At 38.3% G+C, this 23264-nt stretch overlaps 3 protein-coding genes across 3 annotated transcripts; 1 reads left to right on the top strand and 2 right to left on the bottom strand.

Moving 5' to 3' along the window:
* Positions 1 to 3101: 3101 nt before the first annotated feature.
* Positions 3102 to 11299, bottom strand: PHYBLDRAFT_178893 (hypothetical protein; the record flags this gene model as incomplete). The annotated part of the gene is made up of 6 exons (XM_018438058.1): positions 3102 to 3353; positions 3442 to 5404; positions 5497 to 7011; positions 7080 to 9202; positions 9293 to 10993; positions 11086 to 11299. 6 exons carry the CDS (start codon positions 11297 to 11299, stop codon positions 3196 to 3198), a joined length of 7674 nt encoding a protein of 2557 aa, XP_018299362.1. The 3' UTR covers positions 3102 to 3195.
* A 3629-nt stretch (positions 11300 to 14928) lies between these two features.
* On the top strand, positions 14929 to 16919 carry PHYBLDRAFT_79620 (hypothetical protein). The gene has a single exon (XM_018443482.1). It carries the CDS (start codon positions 14968 to 14970, stop codon positions 16882 to 16884), a length of 1917 nt encoding a protein of 638 aa, XP_018299361.1. The 5' UTR covers positions 14929 to 14967; the 3' UTR covers positions 16885 to 16919.
* Positions 16920 to 17327: 408 nt separating this feature from the next.
* PHYBLDRAFT_161933 (hypothetical protein) lies at positions 17328 to 23113 on the bottom strand (the record flags this gene model as incomplete). Its single annotated transcript, XM_018434535.1, has 16 exons — positions 17328 to 17679; positions 17752 to 17918; positions 18010 to 18168; positions 18248 to 18417; positions 18497 to 18620; positions 18721 to 19731; positions 19806 to 20091; positions 20239 to 20396; positions 20477 to 20880; positions 21060 to 21134; positions 21231 to 21339; positions 21491 to 21577; positions 21699 to 21850; positions 22106 to 22341; positions 22451 to 22981; positions 23076 to 23113. 16 exons carry the CDS (start codon positions 23111 to 23113, stop codon positions 17328 to 17330), a joined length of 4059 nt encoding a protein of 1352 aa, XP_018299360.1.
* Between the last annotated feature and the right edge of the window lie 151 nt (positions 23114 to 23264).

The following is a 23264-nucleotide window of genomic DNA, read 5'->3' as shown; positions in this document are numbered from 1 at the left end:
GGTGGTTGTGGTTGTAGTTGTGGTCGCATTCGTCGTACTCGTTTTATTTTTTTTCTCAGGTCGACATGAAGAAGACGTGTTCGCTTTAGAGGGTTCTATCAATAGACGACGAGATAGGAAGAGGTTGCGAACATATTGGTAGACAAACGACAGGTAGTGAACAATGTGTGAAATAAAGAGTCGGTCTCTACGTCTTCGTAAAGATGGAGCAGATGGAGTCGAAGTTATGGGCATGGAAGAGACAGAAGAGGCCATGCTGATTGAGGGTGTAGGCAGGAAGACGGATAACATGTGAGAGCGAAAGAAGGAAAATAAAAATAATAAAAATAATAAAAATAATAAAATAATAAAATAAAATAAAAATGTAAATGTAAATGTAAAATAAATGTAAAAAAAAAACTAAATAAAATTAAATAAGACCAAGTTGTAAGAAGGCAAGCAAGCAAACAGGCAAGCAAGTGAGCGAGTGATCGAGCGAGTAATAAAGAGAGAGAAAGAGAGGAAGAGAGGAAAGAGAATGAAAAAATAAAAATAAAAATAACGGCTGTCTTGAATTATCGACTTATCAGTTGGTTTGGAAGTGAAGTAAAGTGGCTGCAAGCGTCATGTCGTCATTTTACTTATTTGGAACTCGCCTTGAATTCACAGTAACCGGTAAACCAATACAGACGCAATTTTATTATTTATTTAAAACACAGAAAAAAATAAGGAAATATGCGTCTTTTTTATTGGACTGTCTTTTTTTTTTTTGGAAACTTTGAAAAAAAAAAAAACTGTTTTGTATTAGCTTGGTTTTAAGGTGGAGTTGGGTGCTATTAAAGAACCTGGATTATTATTATTATTATTTTTTACAAGTAGTAAAATATACCTTTGTAAACCTTGATTTATTTATTGAGACTTCTTTAGCTTAAAAATAAAATAAAACGAAATGATGATTTAGAATAATTGCTCCAGGCTTGGTAATATTTTGGTGCCACAGACAGACTAGCTTATTTAACCATATCACTTTTCTTTTGTTATCAGTAACCGTAAATATTTGATCTATACTTAATATTAATAGAAAGCGGGGAGGAGGAAAGAAATACCGAGGTGTACTATGTGCTCATCAATCTACACCAAAAGAAACCCCCCCCCCCCCACATTACATTTCACACGGTCATAATGATTATTAGCCGTCTAGAATAAAAGCTATTTAGCTTTATATTGAAGTCTCATAACAATACCATACATTACATTTAATTAGACCACTTGCCCTAGCAAAAATAAGTTAATATTTACCATCACGAATTGTAATCCTGATACATGTTACATTACAAGTGGAAGTGCATGAGACTGGTTTTTTGTGGGCACGTGCGGAGTTCTGTTGCATACCTTTCTTTTAGAAATAAAAACTATGCAAACAAGCCCTTACTCCATACATAATAAACTATGCACCTTTAAAATCTACAATTCACTATTTATGTCTTTAAAGTATAATAGAATACCACTTTTTATATGAAAGGGTCTTTTAACTTATATGATTCTAGTTATTAAAGTACATAATTGCATTATTCTTATTCTTATTATTATTATCTTGACACATAATGGGTAATATGAAAAGAAAAGAAGAAATTGTTACATGGATCTCTTTTTCAACAACTTCTGGGTGTGTTTGTGTTAATATTTTAAGATGTCCAGTTGGGGGTCCATTTTTATCTGTTTACAAAAAAATAAAATAAAATATGAGTTATTGTAGTCAGCAGATTTAAAACCTTTTTGTTTTCTTCGTCTTCTTCAATATGTTTAACAAACATATAAACCTACTCTTGACTTTATTTTAAGAGAAATCACATATGTCAAGTATGAGACTTAACAGAAAAGAACAAGTAAATCCGAGATAAAAAAAAAGCTATAGCTTGCTGTAAGGAGAAAGGAGAAAGCTTCCTAAGAAACTGCGTGTTTATAGACGGAAGCAGCTTCAATACAAATCTTAGCATGTACACAAAAATAGCTTTAGAAAGTAATTTTCTATAAAAGCAACCTTACCTTGCCTCAGAAAGTTTATTATCATTATTATTATGTATGTTATCTCTTCCAAGTGCTAGTATAGTTTTTCAAAGAAAAGTTCCAGGGGAGAAAAAATCATATAACTTAGTAGTACTACTGTTTACAAAAAAAAAGAAAGCTTTCTAGAAGAGAAGGATATGTATTGATTATTCGTGTAGTTCAACCCAAGCGTTGAAAGTACACCTCAATATTCTCTCCTTTCTTACCTTGTTTTCCATTTCTTAAAACCCGATTTAAAAAATAAAGGTCTATAAAAGTAAATACTATCAAGCATACAGAGGCTTTAATACTCACTGTTACTGATAATATGACATATACTGGTAAATAAACTAGTTTATATATTACACTAAGAAAAATAGAATATCAAAGCCAAGCTTCAATTACTAATTTTTCTTTTAAAGCTAAAGAAGTATTGATAAATAAATCAAAAATCAAAAAATCAAGGTTTTTTTTTTTAAAAAAAAGGGCATATCTATTAGCCTGCCTAACTGACAATCCAGATTCTTCAATATAACCCAAACCCACTTACCTTAAAACCAAGCTAATGCAAAACACTCTCTTTTTTTTTTTCAAAAGTTTCCCAAAAAAAAAAAGACGCATATTTCATTGTCTGAGTCCTCATAAGTATTCTTTTATTTTGCGGTGTTTTAAATATATAAAATCGCGTCTTTATTAGAAGACCGATAATTGTACGAAAGTAGAGTATAAAAAAAATGATCTAAATTGGATTGGTCTGTAGAATAAAAACAAAAATAAAAAAACAATTCATTGCCAAGGTAAAGCAAGAAAATCTTGCTTAAAGAAATTGAAAGAGAAAAACACCAGATTATTATTATTATTATGATTATGATTATGATTATTAGTATTAGTATTATTATTATTTGATGGGTATTTCTCTAATTGATAATGATATGTGATAAGAGGAAACATTCTATTGCTTTTTATATAAAAGAAAAAAAAAGGAGATCTAATACGAAAACATGTGAATATCACAGGTGTAACTTTCATCTATATTATATATGGCTCAAGCTTAGTTAATGTTAATGGTATATGTTATGTTATATACACTAATTCACCTTCACCTTCTCCTTTGCTATACATTTATTTGATTTTTTATATATATAGATAGATATACACTTATTCTTTTTTTTATGCGAATGAATCCTCAATATCTGCTTCTCCACCAGTCTCCATCTCACTGCTAAAATTCATAAAGTGAGACGCACGATGCGATTCGTGGTAAAACTCCTTTGGTACATCCAATACCAGGCGATAGTTCATATTCGCATTGAATTGGGCTCCCATAACTATAATAATTAATGAAAATAATTATTTTTAAATAACGATTAGATCAGCTTAACTCAAGTCTCACGATTACAAATATTTAAAACTTACAGTTGTAGTTCCAAATTTCAGAAGGAGCCATGAAGAAACCAAGGAAGCGGTCTGACAGGAGAATTTGTACCTTTTCTGCATGTGTAGGCAGGAATCCCTGTGGATTACTACTGGTATCCATATTGTTCTTGCCCCACTCGAAACCACCTGGAGTGATCTTATAGGCCGTAAGGGAGCACGAACCGGGGGTGAAAGAACAGGTGAGCGCAACAGCCTTTTCACCATCCCAGGACTTGTTGTTAGCCAACAACTTGGCGTGAGTGGTCACATCTTGGGGCGAAATATTCATCAATTCTTGGGGTTGCGTGTGAATCCAACCCAGGGGCTCAAGATCGGCCAAGTACTCATGTTCTGGTAGTGTGTTTGGCAAGTGGACTGTCTGATGTGTACCCCACTGAGGTGGAATAACTACACATCGAATTTCCTTGACATTCGGTGCATCCGGCGGACTGACACCATACATGAAACCTGCAATCTGGGTACGCAAATCCGAAATTGTAATAAATCGCTTTAATACGTTCTTGGGAAGCACATAGGTATATGTATTCTCCTTGATATCATCCGAGTTCACATAGATATGGTTGGTTCTCAAGTGCAAATTGGTTGCCGAAATGGCACGAATACGCCACTCGGTCTTGGAAGCAAATGTCGCGTTCTCATAATTACTAGTGGTTGTTACGATCATTTCATCACCATGGATATTGCGAGTCTTGGTCGTCACAGCTGTCAGCTGCGACTGCTCCTTAGTCTGCTTCTCAATCTCTGCGATCTGTTGTCTCTGCAGAGACGGTGCCTGGATCTCCATACCAAGAATAATATCTCTGATTTCAGATTGGGTCAATGAAGCCACATTAACGTTGTTCTTCTTGCCATAATCTGCCAAAATAAGATCCTTCAGCTGTACTTCCACCTTGGCCCACTCTTCATCCGACAGGGTTGGCCAGATATGATGAGGCTCGGTGATAGTGGTTCGGTCAGGACGGAGAATCATCTTGGTCTTGTCGTTATTAACATGTAATGCACGCAGAATGAGAACAAGACGAGAGAATGCAGTGTAGGAAGAAAAGGTTCTCAGCCAGTCATCGTACAGGTTGAACAGCACCATCTGAGGCTCAGTAGCCTTGAGAATCAAATCACCAAACTTCTCAACCTTCAAACAAGCCTGGAAGGGAAGCTGCAACTCACTGCCCTTGATGACAATATTGGGGAAATCGAGCAAATGCACCTCAAGAGGATCCAACATACCCTTACGAGTAACAATAATCTGCTTGGGCTGTTCTTCGACTGGTAAGGAACGAATCAAAGCAGCTACTTCTTCGGCTGTCTTCCACTTAGCCAGCTGACCCAGACGTTTCTGACCCGCCCATACAGACGTGTGAATGATCTTGAGGAAGAGCTGTCCAGTACGTGGGTTGAAGATGAAGATGGCACCGTTGATGGGCTTGGTAGTCAAATTGCCTTCGAATGTCTTGTGGATAGTGACTCTGTATACGTTGGTATCATCCACAAACCAAATGATCTGATTACTGAAAAGCTCGCCGTAGTTGGTTGATGACAGGTAAGGCTCAGTAGGTTCAGATGAATAAAGTTGGAGGGCCTTTCTGATACGTTCACGCAAAACATAAAGGGCAGGGTTGGCCTTCATAATCTTAGCCATGGCCTGCTGAACCAAGGGCTTCATACCAGGAATCCAGTTACCGTAAGCAGAGTACAAGTTGTAAGCGAGATCCACACCAATCATGAGACCAGTGGGCGATGGGTAGATACTCATATTGTCCGTAGTATAATCCAAGAACTTTGCACGAGTATAACGCTCAACATCATGCGAATCGAAATCACCCCAGCGAAGCTGAATATCCAACCAATATTTAGTAGTCGTGGGTCCATCCATAATATCCTTAGGGTCGTTCAACAGCGAAGGACGTGAAACTGGCCACTTGTAAGCAGCGAACAGCAAAATATCCTATAAAAGCAACATAGAAAGATAAGTATCTCTCTCTCTCTTCTTTTTTTTTGGGGGGGTTACTTGTATCACACAATTTTTAATATACTTACACTGGCAGAAGAGTTCATTTTGTATGATTTACGGGGATGAATAGTTTCCTTCTGGACAGTTTCGATCTGCAAAGCTTCCAATTCACGATCGAACACCTGACAGAAATCCATAGTCAATGCTTCGTGAATCTTTTGCCACAAATGGGCTCTGAAGATCTGGATGAGCGAGATCTTGAGTGTAGGGATTTTTCCGTGCATGAAGATACCAGTAAGATCCAACTGAACCTGGAAACCGACGTAAACGTTGGCACGGTTAATGGTGGGAGACCACCAGAGAGTGAAACGACGATTAGGAATCTGGTTAAGACCACTACGCTGGGCATTGGTAAGCTTCTTGTATTTCATAGATTCTTCGAAACCAGAGTTGTGGACAACCAAGCCATCATAACGCAAGAAACGTTGGTTTCCATCGATACGGAAACCGTAATAGGTCTGGGGTTCAGGAACCAACTCGACAGCCTTAATAGCAACGACCATAGCTTGATTATGTTTGGTCACCTCTGGTTCAGCGCGGTACATCAACCAAGTGTTCTGGAAGGTCTGAGGAAGTGCCATGTACTCACGCACTGTCATTTCAGAGAAGTACTCCTGTTCCTTTGCACTGACATCTTCCTCAAGTGAGTCTACAAGGTCGGTAACAACTTGGAGGGAATCGGTAGTGAACTCCTGAGCACCCTTCTGGTCACTGAACCAACGTAGAGTGTATATCTTGTCCTCGTCGCTCCACACCAGGCTAGACTTGCTGGTAGTAGTCAAGCAAAGAATATGGTTACCGGTTACCTCGAGTGCCTCACCAGATACAGGAATAACCTTGTAAAGAGGTGCAACACCGTCAACACATTCAAGAATAGTACGGGGAGAACCATCATCACCCATGAACTGATCTTTGGTGGTAATATCGCGAGCAAGCTTGACGTTACCATCGGCGAGCAACAAGAAAGTATCTCCGGCAAAACAAGCCTTCTCCCAGAAAAGACCGAGCCAAGAAGTGAAGTAGGTACCTCTGAAGAGAGTATGTTCAAGAATACCTTCTACACCACCCAGGGCCTGGATCATATCCGTACGGTAATTGTTAAGATTCCACAATTTACCATCGTGGCGACTGTGAGTCCAGTAGAATGGATTGTTCTTAAGAACCTGGTATTGCTTGAAATCAGTGCGCACACGCCATCCCTTGTCGTAGGCAAGTGTGTGTCTGTCCTTTTGGAAGAGGGTGTTGATTCTGGGAATACCGCGATCCCAAGAGTCTTCGAGATCCTCAAGTGTCAAACGTCTGTTCTGGGCGTTTGCCTCCTGACGCTTCAAGGCATATTCAGCCCAGACACGCTGGGAGTCCACAAATTCGGATTCCCATGACTGAATGTAACGATACAAGTTGGGAATCAAGGTATCTTCGTCGTGGCTCATACCGGATCGGAAATGAGTAATACCGGATTCTGTTTGCTTTGACCAGCGAAGATCTGACTGAGGAATAAGAACGTGACCCATGGACAACATACCAAGACCACCCAATTCCTAAAAACAAAGCATGGTTAATATACAGAGTACTGCCCGCAAAAACTATACCGCATAAATCATCTTACCTTGGGAGTATAGAATACAACGGGAGGGAATCTGGAAGGCATCTTGGAGTTGAGACCAATCTTGATACGTGTTTGGATTTTGTTCTCACACTTGACCAGCAAATCAAGCAACTCGCGTGTGTGGACAACAGCTTCACGGTAATAGGTCATCAGACCGATCAATGCTGTGTTGTACTTGTTAGCGATCTTACTGAAAGTGGTACTTCCAGAAGCCATCAGAATCTGACGGATACGGTTGTGGAATTTATCCATCGACTCCTGATCTACTCGCAAGTAGGCCTGGGCTGTTCTCTCCTTGGTCTGCTCGTTAACCAGGTTCCAAACACCATCCTTGAGTGTAAACTCTTCAGTCATGCTTCGGGACTTGGGCAAGATACGGACTTCGAAACCAGACATAGAGAAGAGCAAGTTCGGGTTATCCTTGGAGTAAACGCTAACAAAGCTCTCTTCCCATTCAATAGATGTCAAGGAACGAGGCAGTCTGTTCTTGATATCCCAGAACACGGCGCGGCCCAAGTTAACATCGTGCTTCATCAAACGCATGCGGCAATCACGAGGCCAGCACTTTTTGTTATTGTATCCCACAATATTCTCAAAGTTAGGATCAGGATGTTCGGTCAAGTAACGTTGGATCAGGTCACGGGCTTCGTCTGCTGTGAAGCGGAAGAAGATGTGAAGACGATCAATGTAACGCGAGTACAATCTAATAGGATGTCTGGTCTCGGTTGTTACATCGCGATACTGCAAGAAGTCGTTAGGAAGTTGAGGAGGACCGGCCATTTCACTAGCTCTATGAAGACCAAGGACTAGCAAATCCAAAACAAGGCCGTAGTATTGGAAAATAAAGGATGCGAACTGCAGACCACGAATAAGACCGAAAGCGTTTACGTGGTTCATGTCCTTGTAGTTCAAAACAACGTTGTTCTTTGCTGTAGCATAGTCAGCCAAATTGTGATCAAGAATGAGTCTCAACAGACGGCCAAGCAAAGTAAGATCGACCTTTTCGTACACTCTGCTGAACTGAGTTTCAAGCATAACATTACACTGTCCTTCAGATGTGTCCCAGACTTCAGTAAGGTTGTTAATACCCTGACACCACTTGTATACCAGTAGCGGTGGGGGTTCAGAGTCAGATGGCTTAATCCAAGCAGGGAAGAGGTGACGCTTGTCAGCCTCGTACCAGAGGTACTGATCAAGATAGGCATCCGTAATTTTCTCGAGAGGCTCGATATCGTAAACAGGAATCAAATGAGAGTAGAGATCCATAAATTCGATACCAACTTCCTTAAAGGCACGCTGAGTGAGCAACAAACGTTTAATACGAGAGAGAGCCTCGTGGGGATTATCGTATGCTTGTTCGATCAGACCAAGTTCTTCACGCTGACTTTGATTAAGACGACCCTGGACACTATAAGCTTCGCGAAGACGCTCTAGAGCAAGAATCAGGAGCTTGGTGTCGTGTTTGTAAGAAAGGGGAGGGAATGGAATAGGGGAGAACTTTCGGCTTTCGAGCCAGTGAACAGTTGATGTATAAATAGCGACAGCTTCTTCGGCTGTGATGTAAGGACCATCTTTGAGGTAGTTGTGCTGACGTTCTTGTTCTGCCTTGAGCCAAAGACGAGTGAGACGACCCAAATTCTTACGACAGATGGTCTTATCAACGGTAGCACCACGACGAATACGTTCACGATTGTAATGAGCAACACTAGTCCACCAATCGGCCTTGGCCTTGATATAACGCAAGATCATGTTCTCAATCGGAGTGGGCATGCCAGGTACCTTCCAGGGGATATTGGCCTTCCATGCTCTCCATGCTTCAGACAAATGCTGCAGAATTGTTCTCGATTTGTTACCCTTAATACCCTCAGGCATAGCGTCAGTGATATCGTGCAAAACGGCGGCTCTCAACTCAAGATCGTAATGAGAATCGACACGCTGCTTGGTAACAGTCTTAGCAATACCCTTGGAGTGACGTCCCTCGAATTGACGAGCCAGTAAGTTACCCAACCAACGTTCAAGCAAAGGAACAATACCACGCATAAAGAAAAGCCAAACTCTCCATCCAGGAGCCCAGAAACCGACACCAGGACCCTTACCAACAGGCCCAGTATTGAAACGATAATCTATAATAACAACAGTAAATATATATTTCGATCATATTGATCTATATAATCCTATTTTCTTTAAAAATAAAAAGAAAAAGAAAGACTTACAAATCAAATGCTTCAGATCCTTGCACATACGGATCTGTCTCATCAGTCGGTACTTATATCTGTACATGCCGGTCAATTGACCAACATGGGAAAAGATATACTGAAGACCATCTGCCAACTGGAAAGCATCAACATTTCCAAGACGGTATTGTACATGAGAGTCCACAATGAGTTTGGTGAGGCGGAGAATTTCTCTGCACAAATGGAATGCATTTCCGAATCTTGACTTTTTTCTCTCTTTGGTGGTTAAGGTCTTGACAGGTTTCAAGTTGAAGTTGTAGTCCAGATGAAGGTAGTTAAGGTTCTTACGATGGATAAGCAAGTTTAACATATTGTAACCCTGGCGACAGACTTGGAGACCAGCTTCAACCCAATCTAATTGAGTGGTCTGGAAGAACTTTGTGGATTTCAGACTGCGGAAGAGGTATTTTTTGTTGAGTGCTTTTGGTGCCCGGTGCTTGAGTGCATTAAGCACGTAGCACTTGAGCAGTTTCTGATAAGAGACGCGCACTTTCACGGGCTGGTTAGGTGGGCAGTGCTCAAGGTACCAATTTTTTACAAGAGGAACATCCTGTGCACGTCGTGTACGACCTGATCTCTTATCAAATGGATGTGGTGCCCAATAAAGTGCAATGGCATTTGCTGTGTTTTCTGTGGAAATTTCGGTCTCGTCGAGGAAGGGAACGACAGACTCTGGAAGACTGAACTCGGTGTCTTCATCACCGTCTCCAAATATGGAATCTTCATGTTGCTTTCCAGCTGATTCAATTGTTCGTGATGAGATGGGATTGACGATGGGATCAAAGTAAAATGCCGGAAGATCGGGATCTTCTGACCGAACATAGACGACAATAGGATAGTGATACCATGAAACACGCACACTACGGGGAAGAGAGTTATATAGGAAGGGGAAGGCAATCTTGTATTCGGTTCGTACAGGTTGACGGATAATGATTTTGTTTATATCGTTGAACTCGTTCCAGTCTTCATCTGAAGTATCAATATCACGGTAGAGAGGCTCAAACTTAGGACCTCCGGGAATAGCCATACTAAGAGCCTTTGCCGTGAAAAATGAGTTGAGATCAAAGAGATAAAAGTAGTTTTTGTCGTTCATGTCTGACAGCAACTGATGGGCGAGACGGTAGAGGGTAGACATAATAGGAAGATCAAGGCGCCACTTGCGATATGTGGTACCATTAACATGTTTTGTGTCCAGTAAAGGTTTTGGATCATAAAACCAATCACATACAGCCGAATCTTCTTCATCGTCCATTTCCATTTGAATGGCCTCCAGAGGTTCAACGTCCATGATATTGTCACCATAATCCAGCGGTGGTTCTTCGTCATCGAACGGTGGGAATCGCATACGTTTAAAGTGCCGTCTGTCACGTTTTTCTCTTCTCATCATAATCCACATTGTACCCCACTGGGCAATGTAAACAGGTTCAATGACCCACGGGATCTCATTCACAAATGTAATCGCACCTGTGATGTGATACAGGACTGAGACTTCTCTGACTTGCTCCCATGGCATAGGCATATTCTCAAGCAATTTAAGCACGGCATGAGGAACATACTTTAATGCACCGAGATAGATACGCTTGTCATGTCTAAATTTCTTTGCTGACATGTCACCGTGGTCTTTGATGATTTTACGTAGATGTTCTGGAGGCATATCTGCTTTTTCATGCTCGATGAAGCCTTTTTTTTGTTTTTTAAAAAAATAGTTTATGATGATATATTAATTTTGGGCTTCATCGATGCTTTTTCCTTTTTTCTTTTTGATGGCTTACCAAACTTGCGCTTCTCGCCATAGCGCTTGTTCTGTAACTGTTGCCATTTCTTTGCCTTTTCGTTCAATCTGTCTTCATGGTTTTTGATAGGTTCGGGATGGTTTGATTCATATGCATATTGGTTGTAATACTGCTGTCCCTGGGCAGAGTACATTGAGGGTGCATTACCGACAGGTACAGCGAGTCCCTGGTCGTGCATCGGATCACCACTCATGATCAGATCGTGTTCAAGACAAAAAAAAATCCTTAAAGCCGCACTTGTCTCACGACAAAGGTGGACACGCTGCGCGTGTGACTGTGTATTTAAATCTGTGACGTCATTGCATTTCAAAATCAATTAGCCTATTCAATGCGACCAATTGGTTTATTAACATAAGCTTACAGTAGAATAGCATGGAAGAGAATTATGAACAAAAAAAGGAACTTTACAGCCGAAATCTTAATAAAGCAGCCTGTTGAATTGATCTCGACGTATTTTTAAAGAAAAAACTTGTAAAGGTCTTTAATTTTACAAGCATTTATTTGATATCCACATGATTGCTTAAATCCGGCTGTATTATTGTGAATTATGATTAATTGACCAGTTGATGCATCAAGTCTTGTATTCATGATTGAAGCCGAACTGTACAATATTTTATTTTATAAAAATAAAATAACATTAGAATGGTTATTATATTGTAGTGTCTATCTTTAAAGAATTTATCGACGAATAACGCAATACAATATAGTCATATTTTTCCACTAATTAACTGATATAATATATAGTGCACATTATTATTAAATAGCAAATATTATTATTATTTCTATTTGACACCAAAAATAATTCTATCAAAGAAATACAAGAATTACTTGTCAAGATCCAAGATCTCTATCTGACTTAAAACGAGTGAATATAATCCTAATAGAAAATTATTCAAGAAAACTGATTTTTTCCAATTAAAACTACAAACATTGATGCTCTAACAGTAGAATGCTAAAATATTCTACAGGTATATATATATAGCATTCTTATCTTGTAGCTAATGAAGCAACTTAAAGGTATTAAATTCTTTTTGCAAGGTCTCTGATATATATATTTTTTATTGTTTGTATAACCAGAGTTAATTCCTTAATACAGGATCTGACTACTGAAACTCACATTAAAGTTTAGCAGTGTGTGTGTGTTTTTTTTTTAAAAAAATGCTTCCATATAAAATTAATGAAAAGACCCTCACAGTAAAGCTAGTCCCAAGAAACACCGACCCTACAATAATTATGCTAAATAGCACATATCCTGATTTCTATACAAGGATCTTCGATCAGGGCACTTAATCAGTAAAAGAATAAAAGAAATAGAACTATATTTGTTGCATTCAATACGGTAAAATTCTAAATCTGTTGAAGTATAAACACACATCAAGAAACAGAATTTTACAAGATCTCTCACAGTGCGCTAATCAATAGAGAAAATCTGATGTGTTTAGCATGGAGAACGTCCTTGAGGACTACCAGAATACAGCAGCCTCGAAATATCGGAAAACAAAGTCTGGTGGATCAATTACAAGACTATATGATCTAAGACCACCAAGAAAAATTAAGTTTATCAAGAAGTCCATACAAGATAGAGCTAAAAAAAATACACAAGACAATGAGTTGGGAGCTCTTTTTATTAGAAGGAAGACAGAAGTGTAATTGAAAATATAAAAACGCAACCAGTCTCAGGGTAGCATTCGTTAAGTATGGAAAAAAAACACTAAAAATTTAGTACGATATTGTTATTATGTTGTTTTAAATACCAAAAAAAATAATATTGAATGGGCCTACAGTTTTATACATGAGCTACATATCTTTTTTTTTATCAAAGCTCTTTGTATCTATCCGATCAATTGTCTTAAGTATGATTTGAGAGTTTTGAATATAATTTAATGCTACATATATGGTCAGTGCGCATAGTAAATACTGCACAATAATGCACGCAGTCATGTAAATTACTGTACTTTGGTTGTGTTTCAAAGCCCAAAACGCTTACAAAAATTAGGCTGTCAAAAAAAGAAGAAGACTTTCAAATTATGTAAAAGATTGTACTCAATCAATATCAAGGACTCTTACTTTGTCTTAAAATTATGTCTTTAAGGTAAATAAGTTGTTTTCTTTTCTTTGACCTGCAAAAATAAAGACGCCTTGGTAGGCTTATGGCGAACCTTATAACTTTAAATAAATTCGAGAACCTAAGTAAGTGCCTAATATGGTCTAAAAATTACATACCTAAAAGTGAAGATATACTCATAGCTTGTAAAGACAGTTGGATACAAGACTCACACACAAAGTTGATCAGTCTTTTTTTTCCCTCCTTCTATTTATATCGGGTATTAAACCTTATTTCACTTTTCGAAAAAAGAAATTGAAAAAGTTGAAACAAATCCTTAAACTTTGACATTCATCCTTCATCACATACTAAGCTTTGCCAAAATATTTGTGGTTTGAATTTTGTTTTTGTGCTATAATAACTCGCCCTATAGCTATACATACATACACACACACACACTCACACACACACGCATATATATATATATATCATGTTATTTCAATACGTAAAAGTCTAGGTAAAATTACACAAGCCAAAAGGCAAAACCTTGTAATGAATACTGTCCTAATTTAGTATTTTCTTTTTCTTGTAATTCGTATTAGTGGATCTCCTCTAATATACACTCTTTTGTCTCACAAAATAAATCCAGTGGCAATCAATAGTATTCATCTTCAAATAATAAATAATTCTCTTAGACTTTTTGATATCCAAAATCTACTGTGCTTTATAGTGGGATTGAAGTTAATGAAAAAAGGTATGATAAATGTCAGAGAATCCAATGATTTTCCGTAGAGATACAGATGGGTTCTTTGGCTCGGTACATCCGTAATACTTCTCACCTGTGACACATAAGATGATGAAGATAAACGCCAATATTGCTGCTAAAAAATTAATAAACTTCTATAGCCGAAACTGAGCCAAGACAAACTTTTACTCATTAAATTTCCAAAGTCTGTATGAGAATAATATACAGCTTGGTCAAGCTAGATAGCAAAAAATAATGATATTATATGGCAGTGTTTTTTTATTTTGTTTTGTTGGTTTGATCAAGTGTTGGTAATAGATGGTGTCATGTATTTTACTGGAGACTAACTTATTCAAGCTGAGAAACATATACATTTGAAGTTAACTCGGTTTGTCCATATATGTTAATGGTACACTGATAATTCCAAGGCCAAGCATATATTCATGCCAATTACTGTACCGAAACCAACATTGTTTAAAAACAATTTAAAAAGACATAAGACATAAGACATAATAAAGTAACACACAACAAAATCATATGCATTCTTTGTCTGAGTACTCGAACTTTCTTTGTTTTAGCCAAAGTACACAGAAGTACAATTACGAGATTGGCACAACTGAACAGTGAACCTCCTTAAATTGTCTTTTTTTTTTAACTTTCTGTTTCACGGTGTACAGATATCTCTGATTATCATCAGCGTTTGCAATTTTTTTTTTGGTGGTGAGGCTTGTCAAACCTTGAGCTGCTACTGCTCTGGAGTACTGCTATTCTTTACCTAATTTATTCAACCTATACAATAAGAAATGCCATTAGAAGTACATCTTCTTTGTCCTACTGCACCCCATCTCTCTTCTTTTACTTTTGCTTTTGCTTTTTATCAAGTCCCGATTAAGCGTGTAACTTGATAAAACTGTTCAGTCTGCCGTTATTTGAACGCCCTCTTTCAATATCCGGGTGTTCCACGATCAACGAAATAGTATTTTAAAAGAAAAATTTCTTGCTGGGACTCAGCCAAGAAGTTTTTGCCGATTCTTTTTGTTTTCATTTTTTTGTTTTCATTTTTTTAATAACAATGATACCTGATTTACCAACCGAGATTCTTGCCTATGTTGCGAAATACCTATTACCAAGAGACAAGCTAACTTGTACACATGTTTGTAAAGCATGGAGTAAGCCTTTCCAAGCGTCTTTGTGGTCCGTCCTCAGAATGGAAGATCTTGACACACTCAACACCACATATGATCTTCCTATCGAAGAGAATGTCTACATAAAAAACGGAGATCTTGTGCGTGAATTAGACTTGGCAACTAAAACTGACATGGATGATGAACAACTCTTGATACTTCAAGAATACTTTCCGTATTTACGGGACTTGAAGATTACGACATCGTACAAAAACATATTCGAATACAGAAGATCTGTCGACTGGAGTCTTTGGCAATCCCTAGATGCCCTAAAGTTAAATATTAGTATACCTGATTTCTTTGAGGGCAACAGAGAATTTCTCTATATTCTGTCGTGTCTACCTTGTCTACGACAGTTGGATATTTCTCTCAATGATCAACAAGGTGTGATGATTCTCGAACTAAACGATATCGAAACCCTCCACAGAAATTTACCGCGACTCGAGGTTTTATCAATGAAAGTAATTCTCAATCATCTCGCCAGTTATGATTTGATGGTAATCGAAACATGTGAGCCAGCAATTGATTTGAAAAGCATTTCTGTGACCCTTCATGGAATAGACTATCGGTGGCTTTGTTACTTTTCTCGGAAATATCCAAATCTACAGACAATTGAACTAAAGACAGCTCGCCATGTTACCGAGATTGGGGTACACGAAGAGCAATATTTACGAGAACTAAAGCGTAGATTTATCTCATGCTATAATGTATTTGAGAGGCTGGAAAACATTCAAATCGATACCAAAGATCTGGGCGAGTTACATAAAATATTTTGGACACTATTTGGACCTTCTGATATTCCGTCCCGCTCTATAAAAGTTGGATTCAACAGCAAGTATTCAAGCCTGGATGTATTTGACGAAACGATGAAGATGATCTCGACAAATTATTCTGCCACGGTCGAAAGTTTATCTATTGCCGGGAAATTCGGTTCCAGTGATCAGCCGCCAGTTTTACTAGGATTGGACGAGTACGCACGGCTCACACAGCTAGATTTGAAATGTAGTACTGCAAAATTTGAACTGGATTTAATTTTGGATTGCTGCATTTTCTTGGAAAAACTGAGAATTACCGAAAGCGGTGTTACGTTCAGTGAGAAGGCTTCTATACATCCACCAGCACACGGATTGAGGCTGATAGAATTCAACAGACTTACACTCTCAACAACTGTGCTAAGATATATTTCTCGTCGATGTACCGCTCTAAGGCTAATGCGCATTGTATGGACAGTTATATATCAAGAAGCGCCCGCAGTTCCATATCATATGCCCATCGATATGTCCCACACTCATTTTGAGGAGCTTCGTCTACATTGTGTCAAATTTATTACTATGCACCCAAGTACTCTCAGTTTACCGATTCGTCTGATATCTATCTCCCCAGAAAGGTTTAGAGGTCCTACCAGCCTTACAGATGAAGGAGTTATAGACTTTGATCATTATGATGGTAATAACGATCTTCAGCCTACTGCGATTGAGGATGAGGATTATGCAAACTTGTCTAGAACAGTGTGGTATCATATGTATTGGGATATTGGGCTTTTGGATGGTAAATATCACACGGCCTCTATCTTACGTGACCGACAAGTAGCGCAAGTACTTTATTATCTGTCCTCTATATGCTTGGAAGATAGATACAGTAGTATTATCAATTCAAAGTTAAGCCCGTCGTCTTCTTTGCGGTCCAATTCCTTGGAGGCCCATACTCCCCTAGGCTATGTCGATTTTCGGTGTGGAAGTATTGGTAAAGTTTATGTGGATACTAATAGTGCTCCAGAAGATGATTATTGGCAAACACTACGTTAATGTAAAATAATAATAAAAAACGAATATTATAGAGTAAAAAAAGTTTGTTTTCTTAAAATATGTATATAAAAATAATAATACAATATCCAACCGGTTTAAATTCCATATAATTTGTATTTGATTTCGAATTGTAACAGCAACAAAAATGTAATCTTGAGAGCATGCACACATACACACACACACATATATATATATATATACATACATGAATACTCCATTTGAGAGTTAATGAATGCAAAATTTATATAAATATTTAGTAGAATGTTTGAATAACACGAAGGAATAGTAGAGAGAAAGAGAAGTCAAAATATAAACCAAGCTATGAAAGAAAAGAGGGAAAAGATAGGTGAAGAAAATAGCAACAAAAAAGAACAAGATAGAGGTTGAGGAAGGGTAAAAAAAAATGAATCGATAAATGATAAAGGATAATATTTACGTGGTTTTTATGAAGGATTGCTTTCAGGTACATAATCGATTCCATGAGCTAGCAATTGCTTTGTTCTTAATTCGACTTCCATTCTTTCGTCCTCATTACTGATATCTTTGGACCATCCGGTAGTAGGTGATTGAAGCCAATTTTGCCATTTTGACAATTGTGTATTTGATATTGATTTTTCTACGCTTTTATCTTTTTGCTCTTTCTCTTGTTCAGGTTTCCTAGCTGAATTTGGACGAACGAATAGATCTTCGGAGCCAATTATGTAAAACATATGGTATGATTCTTGGGATATTTTGTACTGAAGTTTAGATCGCACATAGATATTGTCAAGATCCATGTTACAGACTTCTAGATTTCTATATATATTAAAAGTTAAATGGAATGAACTAGGTTATCCAAGAACTTATCCAAAAATTGCACAGGCTTACCGCTGAAGAAAAGATGGTCTCAATGATTCGGTATCAATTCCCTCTGTATTGTAGGACCAGCACATATAGCTTGCTACATAATCTTCATATTGGTCTTGAGCTGTTGGTTCAAGCATGTACTCGTCTTTTCCTAACAGTTGAATTGTCATAACATGTGCTCCTGTGTTCTAATAGGTAATATCGGTTAGAAATTATAAAATCTTACTATTATTATTATTATTGAGGACTTTAGGTTCGCTTGTTTTTTTTTTAACTCACAAAATTGACTTTGTAAAGATTTTCATCAGATCCTATTACATCTTCTACTCGAAGACGATACACAGACAATGTTCTTGGCGAGACTGTTTCTAAAGATTGGTCACTACGAAACAATTTGACAAGTTCAACTGACTTGACATCCATAGTTACAGCTTGAATCTAATTTTTTTGTGAAAAAGAATTTATATACATATAAATTTTTAGTTTAAAGTTTTTTTTTTATAAATGTATATTTTACCTGCTTTATTACAGCAAGTACAAGCTTATCGATAGTAAACATTGTATATGCCTCTGTCACAAAAATATAGCGTGCGCTTTCTTCAAACAAGGTCTGGTCTAGCTCGCCTTCAAAAAAACGATCAATGACGCCCAAAAGAGCAGCATAATAGCTTCCGGAAAGATCGATATCTAACGTATATTTATAAGACACCGATAAATAAATAACATACGGTCAAATAACTATCTACAAAGAAATAATAATATATACCTTCAAAACGATGACTGTAAAACCCAAGATCAAGTGCCATTTTGTTGAATGTTTTTCCCTTGCGAGGATTTGCCTTTATCTCTTCACTATGTTTCTTCATCTTCAATAATCTTTCATAGAGCATCTATATAAATACACACATACAAAAGATAATAAAAAGAAGACCATATATTCGTAATTTCTTTAATATACAATATTCTTATTATTTTGGATGATGATTTTACCTCATATAATCTGAATAGACAATAGAAATTGGAATTACAAAAAAAATTGTACGCAGTTCTTTTTCGCATTCCTGGCGCAGTAGCCGCTGCCGCTGCTGCAAACAATGTGTGGCTCTGATGGTTGCTTGATTGATCAGTAGTAGCAGTAGTGGCAGCAGTAGCAGTAGCAGTGACAAGAGGAGATGCGGATCGATCTGATATTTCTTCAGCTTCGGCAGAAGAAGGATCTTCTTTTGGAAATGCAGTCGTTGCTTCTTCGGTTCCATCGACTTCTGTCTTGACTATTCTTTCTTCAGAAACAAGTCCAGAATCTGGTGATTCAGAGGGTAATTTACCATTAACATGCGCAGATGTTCCTGCATCGTTGGTTGTAAGAGAACCAGTGTTCTTGGTCAGCACGTCACGTAAAAGTCCCATTGCTGCCTCGTCCTCCTGATGGTTGCGACTCCCTCTTCCATGACGTCGGCGAGTGGACGGGGGCTGTGGTGGTGGTGGTTGGGTTTGGTAGTTGTTATTAGGCGAGTTGGCTCGTTCTCGTTCTACATCAGCTTCTGAGTCCTCAGAGCCGGACGTATTGACATCGTCGTCGTCCTCTTCATCTTCTTCATACACAATCTCATCGTCAGCCTCGTCGGTGTAGTTTTGTTGCTTTTCAGGCATCACATCATCCACATGGAAAAACATGGGGATAAAAGTTTGAATAAAGGTTCGGATCTTTTCACGATCATTGTTTGTAAACCCTCCTTGGTTTTCAATAAATGTAAAAACAAGACGAGTGATGTCCTTGAAGACATCTGGGTCATCAAGTATTGACAGAAACTGATAGTTTGATTTGGGCTGTAAAGTACTTTTTTCGGTCTGTTGATTGTGATGCATCGTCTCGATCTCGGTAACAAGAGACTTTACCACAATCACCTTACGGTCATTACTCTTAAATGTTGTTCCTTGGTAATCAAGTGCCCTATAAAAGTTCTTTGCATCCAGTTCACGCCAAATACCATTCCACTCATACTAGTAAAAGTTTCACAAAATAAATCAAATCTGTTATATATATATATAAACCACAGCAACAAGATTTTTTTTACCTGAGCTTTGATCCATTCTTCGTTCTTCTTCTTCAGTCGTTTTAAAAGAATGGGTGCTACTTGAGCGGGGTTTGTGTAAAGCATCTCAATGATCTCCTCCGCCCTCTCTTTTTCATACACCTTTTTGATTATCCGGGTATATATTGAAACAGATTGTCCACCTAGGCCAGGCTCTAGACGGAGATTAGATTTCTCTTCTGGAGTCATTGTCTCTAATCGAACAACGATGGGTTCCAAAAGAGCAATAACGTTGTGATTGGCTTCAATATTGAGATCGTAATCATATCTATCATCACAATAAGTTTCATTGTTTAATTTCAAACCTCCCCCTCCCCCTCCCCTTTTTTCCTCTACTCATTTACTCTTCTTTATATGTATATTTTTATAAGAAAGCAATATTTTATTACGAATATATATTTCTTAGTAGACCTACCGTTCTTCTTCCACACGATGGAGCGCTTCCTCATATTGATTTTTCTTGGATGTAACAAATCCACTATCTTCACTTGCCCAAATTGGGTGGGATACATATCCATCATTCAAGACTTCCCAACACAACTGATCTCTTCCAGAACAAGGCTGATTCTGCCACTAATCGGAGAGCAAGAAATGTCTCAATCACCCACCATAGACATCAAACGATTTAGAGGCTTTTTTTTTTCTTTACTTACGCTTTTGGGCACAGCTCGATAACTAGGGCTGATTTCTACAGTCTTGCAATGCATTATGTCTGGTTTTGGAATGACTGTAGGAGGTATAGTGAGAATACGACCTGTAGGCTCATACCCAACCATGGACTTGAAAGCATCAAAAAGCTTCTTGTTATTTCCCAAAAAGACTTGGACTTGGTCAATCAGAGTGTTCATGTCAACGATCTGCTGACTGTAGAGATTTAAGGTCTTGAGGAACTCTTCGTAGGATGGCTTATTTCCGATGTGTTTACGAATCTTCTCAAACAGAACCTCGTCTTCAGATGAGACAGACGGGCGATTGGGATCTGATGAGCCAGCGTATTCGTATCTGTCAATCATATCAGGTCCCTGAGATCCTTGTCGGGATACTTCCTGGTCACTATCTCTCATATTAAATAGTTTTGATCGTTTTGTCTGTTGATAAATTTCCACCCCACACACCAAAACAGATAGACAACCATTAGTAAATATTATTCAGCCTTAATCCCAGTATTAAGCAAGTCGCTGTATATGTTCCTTTTTTTCCGCTTGGTCTGTTTTGGTTTTATTGGATTTGATTTACTTGCCATTTTCTTCTTTTTTCCAGGTGGAATAGCTTGACCATTCTGTGGTGGTCCTAGTATGCTTCTCTTGGATCCTAAGAAAAAAATACGGAATAGTTTCAATATTAAGTCTATATATGCTTGTATAAATCCAAATATACAAATATGCTATTATTATTTTTCTGGGTTACCACGATCGTAAACTGGTGGATTTTGACCGGACACGTCAGGTAAAAACAGTTTGAACTCATGCAGGAGATCAGGAGATCCGTTAAACAGATACTGCACCTGAGAATATACCTATTCACAAAACACCCACAAAAAAAAAGAAAGAAAAAATATAAATAATGAAAATTAAAGCACACCCGTTTATTAGCCGATTAGTTGTTAGGTTGAAATTCTTTAAACTCCAAACTCACAAAACAAAACAAAAGAACACAGAATTGCTTACATCTTGGATAGCCTTTTCATCCTTTTGATACATTTGAAGTATCTCCAAAAACTGCTTGTATGTATCTGGGTCGCTTGCAAATCGATTCTTTTTATATTTTATATATATTTATATACATAGAATCAGCAAATTGAAAAAACCGTACTATACTATAGTATACTATAGGTATTATCCTCATCTTTAAATAAATAAAGAAAAGAAAAACTACCTTGATTTTGTTCACATAATTGATGGCATGGTTGAACTCAATTGGAGGCCTTTTAGCTCCATTGTTGTGTGAAGATTGATCTGTAGGAGTTGTATTGGTGGTTAAGGGTGGTTCAGGTTGGTGGAGAGGTTTTGATGGTGGAGTAAAATAGGCTATAGAGCTAGTGTTATTGTGATTGCTATTGTGATTGAGGTTGTGATTGTGGTTGAGGTTATGAATATTGTTGTTATTATGGTTGAGGTTATGGCTGATGTTATGATTGAGGTTGAGGTTATGGCTAAGGTTATTGCTGCTACTGCTGTTGATGTTGCTGCTATTGTTGTTGTTATTGCTGTTGTTATTGCTGTTGTTATTGCTGGTGGTGGTGGTGGTGTTGTGGATGTGGCTGTGGGTTGGGGTGCGTCCACTCATAAGAAGAGGTCCATGAGGAGGTTCTGTGGTTTCTGGATGTCGGGAGTCCGAACCACCAGTGGTAGTTGTAATTCCTCCTGGGGTAGTGACATGGATCAAATCTGGCTCACGAGGATCTTTAGAACACTCAATGCGATAACCCGGTGGTAGAAAAGTATTGAATCCAGATACTAGATTTGGGTGCCCTTTGAAAAGTGTTGATACTCTCTCAATTACTCCCGGAGTATCGATCCTACAAAAGTATTTAGTATTTTACGCACAGCAAATTAACCCCAACGCTAACACATACTCCCACACTCCCAGAAACACATAACATAGAGTCTATACACATCAATACTTACGATTGGCTTTTGAAATCTTTCATAATATCAAGAAATCGATTGTAAACATCAGGTTGATCCGAGAAGCGCACTTTGACCAGGTCAAGGTAAGTAAGTGCATCCCGCACATTCAAGGGCCGATAGTTTGCCTGTGTGGAGTCGTGAGATGACTGAGATGCATTTGCAGCTGGACTGCTGGCACGGACCACACTAGGGGGACCGATTGGTTCAAAAGGAGTTAGTGGGTGGAGAGGTGGTAGGGACGGCATTGGAGTGGTCATGGATGGATGGTGGTCTGAAGAATGTTGGATTCCGACCATGCCTCCAAACGAATGAGCTGGTGACGCGTTAGCATATGAGAGTGTTAAGGAAGGTGAAGCAGAAGCAGACGCAGAAGCGGAAGAAGCAGAAGCAGAAGGGTGAAAGTGCTCTCCACCTCTAGGTTGTGGAAGTGCAAATGAGGCTACAGAAGACTTCTTTGGTGGTATTGACGGAAGATGATGTGCATAGGTCGGGGGCTGCGGAGGAAGAACAGAAGACCCCGAGGGTCTCCTAGAGTAAAGTTTATATAACAACGAACGTCAGCTAATTTTTTTCTTAGTGAACATAAAAGAAAGAAAAAGAAAAAAGCAAAGTGATTGCTTACGGATTGTTGGCTAATGGCAGCTGGCTAGAGCTTGTCATTAAGGAAGTCTACGTGGGGTGACGGAGAAGGCGGGGCGGGGAAAAAAAAGGGAGGAAAGAGGGGTTCACTTCAACTTGAGTTGGTTGGTTTTTTTTTCTTACTGTCTGTCCCTCCTCAGCATAGCGGTGATTTAAACCAATCAAGCCACTT

The sequence above is a fragment of the Phycomyces blakesleeanus genome, assembly GCF_001638985.1.
Source record: "Phycomyces blakesleeanus NRRL 1555(-) unplaced genomic scaffold PHYBLscaffold_1, whole genome shotgun sequence".
Taxonomy (NCBI): domain Eukaryota; kingdom Fungi; phylum Mucoromycota; class Mucoromycetes; order Mucorales; family Phycomycetaceae; genus Phycomyces; species Phycomyces blakesleeanus.
The sequence above is the reverse complement of the archived record's forward strand: the minus strand, read 5'-3'. Positions and strand labels throughout refer to the sequence as shown.